This window comes from Pecten maximus, chromosome 11, assembly GCF_902652985.1.
Source record: "Pecten maximus chromosome 11, xPecMax1.1, whole genome shotgun sequence".
Classification (NCBI taxonomy): Eukaryota; Metazoa; Mollusca; class Bivalvia; order Pectinida; family Pectinidae; genus Pecten; species Pecten maximus.
Genome location: NC_047025.1, coordinates 2588740 through 2597893, shown reverse-complemented (window position 1 = coordinate 2597893; position 9154 = coordinate 2588740). Strand labels below are relative to the sequence as shown.

General features: G+C 38.0%; 1 protein-coding gene across 1 annotated transcript; it reads right to left on the bottom strand.

Annotated features, from left to right (window-relative positions):
• Nucleotides 1–897: 897 nt before the first annotated feature.
• LOC117337309 (DENN domain-containing protein 11-like) lies at nt 898–8861 on the bottom strand. Its single transcript, XM_033898220.1, has 9 exons — nt 8637–8861; nt 7529–7628; nt 6169–6327; nt 5455–5605; nt 4559–4697; nt 4066–4188; nt 2906–3056; nt 1479–1547; nt 898–1230 (listed from the first exon to the last, which is right to left on the bottom strand). The coding sequence occupies exons 1-9, from the start codon at nt 8839–8841 to the stop codon at nt 1032–1034; spliced, it is 1296 nt and encodes a 431-aa protein (XP_033754111.1). The 5' UTR covers nt 8842–8861; the 3' UTR covers nt 898–1031.
• Nucleotides 8862–9154: the final 293 nt, after the last annotated feature.

The window sequence follows — 9154 nt, the reverse complement described above, 5'->3', positions numbered from 1 at the left end:
TGACACTGCCATAATCATCCGAAGAAATACAACTACTTCAGTAAATGTCTATTTTTAGAATGAACAATGTGAGTGACATACAACAGGTTGTTATGACTGAATAGCTAAAAATCATTGACAATTTTTAATTTCACCAAACACATAATATCTCAAAAGAGTATTAAACATGTAGCCGGACAATATAGCACATTTATTTAACAGCGGAAAGCAAAACAAAATTTTAAAACCAGCTTGACTAGTTTTGATAAAAATTTGGCTTCAGTATATGTGAAAGTACGAGACAAAACCACACAAAAGCCAACATTTGGCTAATGCCCATATAAGGACAAAGGATTTGTCATGGTAAGAACATATGGTACACTGATCACAGATGATGAACAGTCATGAAAGATAAATTTTATCTACACCATCATGCATTTCATCAATTCATTTTGTACTTCAATGCAAACTTTCAGTATATACATGTACCTTAGAGTTTGAATCGAAGAAATAAAAAAAAGAAAAAAAACATCTCTAACATTTTCATGGAGAAGAAGAAAAACACAAGGAATGTAAAAATTACTTTGTACCTGTACTAACCCTGATTTCCATGGCAACCATTTCTTTCTGCATATCTTAAGAACCGTCGTATTTGTACTACGTAACCTAGTGCTCATATCGCAAAATTACACCACCTCAACACCAATTACTGTAAACGTATTTATTTTAGCGCAATCAAATTTTAGCGCATTTGCAGATTTTAGCCAGTTAACGCAATGATGAATTAGCGCATCAACAGAACTTTCTATAGAAATAGAACGTAGAAAAAGTAATTAGCGCAATCATAATTTAGCGCAAGGCTTCTAGCGCGAAAAACGCTAAAATAAAATTACCGCTAAAATATGTACGTTTACAGTATTTCCGACATACTCCTTGCATGGAAAAATAAGGTTTTCGTTCGCCATGTTGAAGAAAATCCAGATCTCGCCCATCTTCACTGCCCCGAAATTCACGGTCTCTGGGAATCACTGAGGATAAAGCACCTAATACGATCACTTTGGACAACAAGGGTTGTCCACCATCAATACTACATCAATGCCATAGTGTTCGACAAGTTCCATAAGGAAGGAGCGATCTCCGTATGGGTCAAGACCCATGCTCTTCATGTGCTCTGATGTGAGTTGACGGTCCTGTGACATGGAAACGTCTAACAAGGTCTGGAACAGGCGGTTGTTTAATTCGGTGAAAAACCTGAAAAGAAAATTTCTTGGATCATTGATCTTTAGACCTAGATCTGGATCATGAATTGACTAAATATTCTATCATAGTTAAAGTGAATATAAAAAGTTTGAAACAAAATGTGTAGGATAAGGAGAGAATTTATATAGGCTTGGCCTGTTATTTGATCCTTTCGACTAATACCATCAAATGCCAATAAAATTTGAAATGAAATGAAAATGTGTAAGATGTGACAAATGTCTGAAAGTTTTTTGACTTACATAGTAAAGAGTTCCTCTTCGTTGCACGCTTCCTCACCGAGCTCTTCATAGGAAAATTGGTGGGCAGACCTAAGCCAGGGTGAATCAGAAACAAAACTGATAGATGTATTTTTAACCAGGCATAGATAACATACATATCATATATTAATCGACACATACATATACATGTACCCCCCTTGTCTCTCAACATCATGACCATTTCCCCGGTCTCTCTGTATCAAGTCAAAGTGCCTCTGTTTAACTAAAAGACTCATTTTTATGTGTGTATGTCATCTTCGCTAGCCAGGATTATGTTACACTCCACGAAACTCTTGGCAGATATAGTCCTCTTTAAATCGTCGTGCCCTGGAATCCCAGGGCACCCAATCAAATCACATTTTACATTCAGGCTTAGTTTCGCAGTAAACAAAAGTTGCGGGGTCCAGTACAGAGCTGCCTTGTCGACTATGTCATGGCATTTTACCTAATTACAGAGACGTACAATCTTTGGGGAAACATTCACAGTGTTTGGTCAATTGAAAGAAGTCATTTATCACATATCTCATCAAAATGACACAAGCCTCCATGTGTGTTTGTAAACATCACCGATGATATACATCAGTAACGCTCGTTTTGATTGGTCGAAAATTTCATGTGTAAAGGTTGGTAATTTTGAATCTCCGCTAGAGGGCAGTAGCAACTTGCAATTATCAAAATCCAAGATGGCCGCCTGTTGGCCATGTTGTTTTCCTATCAGTCCCCTAATGGAATATGCAAAACTAGTGACAAAGGGAAATATCCAAATTGAATTTCAGAAAAATTCTCGAATCACTTTTTGAGAAAAAGCAATAACAAACTTTAATTGTCAAAATCAAAGATGGCTGTCTGTCGGGCCATGTTGTTTTCAGATTGGTCCCAAAATGTTTACCTTGTAGCCCTATCACTTTATTGTGAGTACAATACATGTATCTACTGAATACAGATATCTTTTTAGTTAATTCCAACTTTTTAAACCTGACATCGACGATGACAACTGACAGATGTGAACACAAGCAGACGACATTGTAAGAGTTGCCCCTGTTGAATGCAGATTACTCTGCACATGTGAAATGCTGTTAGACAGATTTTCTTACATAGCTATCTTACAACGGCAACCTCTATCCAACATGGTGAGATATCAGTAAAAACAAGAGGCCCATGGGCCTTAACAGTCACCTGAGCTTTGATATATTTTAGCATATCAAGGTCATCCATTTGAACAAACTTGAACACCCTCCATCCCAGCATGCTACGGACCCAATATCAGGTCTCTGGGCCTGTTGGTAATTGAGAAGAAGTTGAAAATGTAAATTGTTTTAACGATGGGCAACAGACGATGGACGATGCACGACGCCGGACAAAAGGCGACTTCGTCTCAGGTGACCAAAAAACCGTTCTTTCTGCCTTACCTTTGATTGTTGAGTTTTGCGTACTTGTCCCGATCAGCGTCGCTGACCTTGAGCATGTCCTTGAGGATGGGAGAATGTGTCTTTATCACCTGGTTATCTATATAGACATCGTATAGACATGTCTTCATCTCAAATATCTTCTCTGTCGTGCCTTGTAGGATTGTAAACAAACAAAATTAAGGAAGCTCAGCTTTAATTTGATAAAAATCATGTAAGAAGTGAGTTTATATAAGATATTTAAGGGAAGATATCACATCAAAAACCATAGATTATACTGTATTCATCCTCAAATAAGTCCCCTACTCTAGTGTAAAAGTTTAGTACTGTATTTATCCTCAAATATCCCCCCTACTCGAGTGTTAATTTGAAAAACTGTATTTATCCTCAAATAAGCCCCCTCCTTTCGTGTAAAAGTTTAGTACTGTATTTATCCTCAAATATCCCCCCTACTCGAGTGTTAATTTTAAGAACTGTATTAATCCTCAAATAAGCCCCCTCCTCTAGTGTTAAAGTTTAGTACCGTATTTATCCTCAAATCAGCCCTGTCCTCTAGTGTTAAAGTTTAGTACCGTATTTATCCTCAAATCAGCCCTGTCCTCTAGTGTTGAAGTTTAATATCAAAGTTTGTTAAAGTTGATTAAATAAAGGCAGTTTTGCTTTAATAAATGTTATTTCTTTAGGATTAATTTGAGGTCCCTTTCTTTCGTGGGTATGTTAACTCTTTTGAATCCAATAGTATGACTTTAGACACCAATGGACACAATTTTATAAATCAAATTTAAACAGCATTTTTTTCTCTAAACAATCAATTGAAATCAAATTTCTGGATCAGACTCAAAATCAAATGGACACATCTATAGCAAGGGACCAAGCAGAATATGTACATGAGGATTGAAAAATCCTTCCAGTACTTCTCGAGAAATAGCAATAACGAGGATTGCTTACGCATGGATGGATTTTCAAATGGTGAGGGTGGGCTTAAAATAGCATTTGTAAGCATTTTTTACTGAACTACAAAAGACTTGGTTGGCTTACTGCAGATAAATACTGCTATCAGGAAAATAGATATTCAATTCAATTATTTTCTTCACCAAGCAGACAATAACTATTTAGCTAAAATGATATATCTGCTTTATCGAACCCTGACCGTTGATACTTACATGCAATGTACGCCACTTCTGATTCCAATGTCTCTATGTCTGCAATGTTTACGTAGAAATGTGGCTTCATGTCATGTCCGAGCCCAGGGATATCACGGTTCGCAAGACAGCATGCACAGTACACTGAAACACAGAGTTCAAAGGTCATCCTCATGTCATAGTTAACAAGTACATCACTGAATTTCCATTTGAAAATAATTACTATGATGTGTTGGAACATTGATTGGGCTTCATTCAGGTTTGTCTCATATTCTAGGTGGAGATTCCTGTATTCCTAGGTCTTCTGAGAAGTATGAATTACCACCAAATTTACTCAGAAGTATGAATTACCACCAAATTTACTCAGAAGTATGAATTACCACCAAATTTACTCAGAAGAATGAATCACCACCAAATTTACTCAGAAGTATGAACCACCACCAAATTTACTCGGAAGTATGAATCGACACCAAAATGAATATGTTGTCAATGTCAACATAACACATATACTTACCCCTGTAACACACTACTCCAATGGGAGGCGGAGAAAAAAACAGCAGTCTTCGTTGTAGTAGAGCGAACTTCCATAGAACAAATATACTCTCGCCAAAAAATTTGATGAACTGTGAAAAGCAACCGGCTGGATGGGTAATCTGTAGGAATAAAACAAATAACGAATTAGGACTTGATTTCCCCAGGAATATATATTATTATATATTATTAGCCAAGGCTATAAACCACAAATTTATACCCAAAGCAGATGGACTTATATATACATATATTGTGCCAGTCCAGTCCCCACCCTATACCCCCGTGGTCGAGTGGTTAAGGTGTCCCGACACTTTATCACTAGCCCTCCACCTCTGGGTTGCAAGTTCGAAACCTACGTGGGGCATTTGCTAGGTACTGACCATAGGCTGGTGGTTTTTCTCCGTGTACTCCGGCTTTCCTCCACCTCCAAAAACCTGGCACGTCCTTAAGTGACCCTGGCTGTTAATAGTATGTTAAACAAAAACAAACCAAATCCTATACAACCAAATCTGAACCCCACTGTGCCCCAGCATTCTGCCCCAGATCATTTTGACACAACTAGAATCTTGACCCACTGTGTTACTATATTCTGCCCCAGATCATTCTGACAGACACCACCAAAATCTTAACCCCATAGTGTCCCTGTATATTTGTCCTAGATCATTCTGACACCACCAAAATCTCAACCCCACTGTGCCACAGTATTCTGCCTCAGATCATTCCGCACCACTAAAATCTGAACCCCATTACGTCCCTGTATTCTGTCCCAGATCATTTTGACACCACTTAAATCTGAACCCCACGGTGTCCCTAGGGACAGATCATTCTGACACCACTAGAAACTGTCCCCTCCTGTCTCTTTGACCATGAAGCACTGACCTTCATTTCGGGGAGATCTCTACTTGGTGTGGAGGGTGACGAGTTGGAGGACGACATTCCACTAATAGCACTATCACTAGTTAGTGTTCCCTTCTTGTCCTGGTAAAACGCATGAAGTTGTGAGTAGTTCCCTGGTGTCTCCAGCTGGTGTCTTTAAAAATAAAAGGTGAATACATAAATACCGTAAATATTCATGTAAAGTGGGCACTCGTGTATAGTATGCAGGTACGTTTTTGAGGTTCAATTTTCCGAAAGAAAAAAAATTGTGAATTTTTTTTTTTTTTTTATTTTTTTTTTCAATGTTTACATGCATAAGTACTGAATGAAGGATGTTGGTTACAAATACACATGTATTAGTGACAAGTGTCCCAATGGGCCTGTATCACTCACCTACTTCTAGAGAAACTTTGAAGTTGATCTAGGTCATTTATACGCAGATACTAACTAATGCTGATTAAATTACCACTTTATTAAATTTTCAGAGAAGACTAGCTAGGTTTGTTCATGTAAATAAATCGTGCAAGCCTTCATTTCAGCATACTATTGGCTCAATAACAGCTCTCTGGAGTCTCTTGGTTATTGAGAAGAAGTTGTTGAAAGATTTTAGCATATTTGACTCCTATGATCGTGACTGTAGGTCAAGGTCATTCATTTGAACAAACTTAGTAGCCCTTCACCTTCGGGCAGGTGAGCTAACGAGGTAATCGTAGATACCTGACTTGTGTCTCCAGAAACTGCATGTGTCGGTACAGTAGTGTGTAGGATGTTGACAGAATGCCGACAGATTTCATCCTGGCTCCGCGCTCGATCTCACTTTCCACTCGCATATTCTCAAAACAGGCCAGGCCGTATAGGTTGTCCATTCGGAAGTACCTGAAAAAAAGAATTATTAGACTCCTTGCTGCGTCATAATTCAATCAGATTATCACCTGTAGTATTCAAACCAAAATTATATGTAAATTCTAAAACTTATCCTTTGTTTAAAATCCATTTTGGTTTGTCAGAATGTTAGTTTACAATAATTTTTTTTTCATTAACTACAACATGATTAATTAATGTTCCATTAGTTACAGAGTACTACAGTATAGACATTTTCTCTGTGGTTGTGGACCCTTGATATTAAGCAATTTCAGATGCTTAAGTACTTAAGCATCTGAAATTGCTTAATATAAATCTGAAGTGTCAAAACCATACATACATGTACATGACAAATACACATGTCCATGCAAGCACAAGAGTTAAATCTAATTCTATGGAGTCAAAAACATAAACCCACATGTCAAGTCTCATTCAAGGGAGTCACAAAGATACTCTAAAAACTCATTCAAGGGAGTCACAAAGATACTCTAAAAACTCATTCAAGGGAGTCACAAAGATACTCTAAAAACTCATTCAAGGGAGTCACAAAGATACTCTAAAAACTCATTCAAGGGAGTCACAAAGATACTCTAAAACTCATTCAAGGGAGTCACAAAGATACTCTAAAAACTCATTCTGGGGAGGCAAAACATGTCTTCCAATGAATGGTCCAGCCTCATTCTGGAAAGTCAAAAATATACTCTCAAAGGTCCAGTCTCATTCTGGGGAGTCAAAAATATACTCTCAAAGGTCCAGTCTCATTCCGGAGCGTCAAAAATATACTCTCAAGGGTTAAAGCTTGGGGAGTCAAAAAATATACTCTCAAGGGTCAAGTCTCTGGGGAGTCAAAAATATACTCTCAAGGGTCAAATCAAAGTTGATTTGTAGATTTCTAAAATATTACCATTTGATATCAAATTTACCTCAGTTGTACAAATGTAATAATAAATAGCAATACTTACAGTATTATTTTGAAATAAAATCAGAGAAATCTATGAAAGAAGGCATTAATTTCAAATTTACGTTAATATGCATGATGACTTTAAGGAATTGTTTGATATGTTTAAACATACTACTTCCTGGTATACAATCTGTCCTTGTTACCATGTACTTCTCTTGTCCAATTTCGGGTCCAAATTTTGTCTCAAAACTAACAGAAAATCATTTTTGATAAACCTTCGAAAGTTCCTCAAAATCACTAATGTGTTGTACTTACACAAAGTCTTTTGTCATGGTGTGCGATCCACTGACCATGGCCTTGAACTCTACCCCATCAAGGTCAAAGTCCTCCGGCATGCACCATTCGATCATGTTTCCTGCAATAGATTGGAAAATTGAGTTGAGGGTATATCATATATACCTTATGTACATGAGATAGATATCCCGTTATAAAATTCCACTGGAAAACCAACTTCTATATACAAACTTGATGATATAGAACAGGAAGATGGCTGAAGCAGGAACGAAGTAATAATGAGATATTTTTCGTAATAATCTAACAGGAGAGGGAAATTGGGGCGACCAGATCGGGACTCAAACCTGGGACATCGAAACTCAAGACGGATGCTCTAACCATATGCATTTGAGCTACCAGCTGGCCACCAGCATTCAGCCTGAAGTCCAATTCTGCTACATTCTCCCCTCCTTTAACAAAGTCCTTCGATCCTGAAGACACATACCAGACCCTATACCATCTCCGTGGGTATTTAGTTGGGCGCCATATGTAACAAGAGAGGGAATTCGAAAGTGCAATGACTAGACTCCGACTCGGGACCTCTGAACTTTAGACAGACGCTAATTACTACATATGATGGCGCTATTCCTGGCCATCAGCATTTTATTCAGCCAAGTCCAGTTCTTTTACATACAGTTATACATATAAATATAGCTCGGGAAGTTGTACCAAGTCCCTTTACCCACTCATTTATAAATCTCCATTTTGATCTGAATTAAGACTTTGGAAATTAAGACGACTATTTTTTTTTTTTTTTTTAATATTTAAACATATAGAACATAGAGTCACTCTCCCGTGGCGAAAAAGATCTGTCAACGATGGTTTCGTTAACTTTTCAAATACATGTATATTTTATTCCATTTGATTATCAATACACTCATTTGTCTTCTCACGGACTTGTAGATGTATATAATATTATTAATTTTGTTCACCTATATAGGGAAGCTGGTCTTAATAATTATTTAGCATATGCAACCACCCGGAACTAGAACATCTCAGGTTTGGGCAGCTTACAACTGACGAAACAATGACGTAGAAGTTCCGAAGTATGTTGTGATACAGAGTATGATATTTATATACACATATCTACCTGACCGAGTGTCGAACGTCACGACGAACACACACACGATGTGGTCGGACTCGCAGAGTGATAGAGGGAGTATGAATTCGTCCGCCGGGTCACCCAAACCTGGGAACTGAGACGGGAGGCGATAGGGAGCTTTTCTATTCCGTGGTCCGTCATAATCGTCTTCTTCTGAGAACTTCAGCAGCGGAGCTCGCTCGTCCGCCGCCATGATAAAATTTATTATTGATTTGACGTTTTACTCGGAAGTTAAATTTAGTTAGAGTTATCTCCCTTCCACCTCTAGACAACACGTACCTGCTATGTAAGTGGTACACAGGGCCTGTATCGTATCGAGGGCTATTACAGACTTCGTACTGTCTTTTAGTATGAGGCGTGGCACACATAAACCCGTGAGCATATGTGTCAGGCGCATCCATACGGTCTGAACACATTTGCTTTCGACAGACACACGTGTAATCGGTAACATTTTGATGCATGTACACATATATGTGTTGGACATATGACCAGCAACGAAATTAATT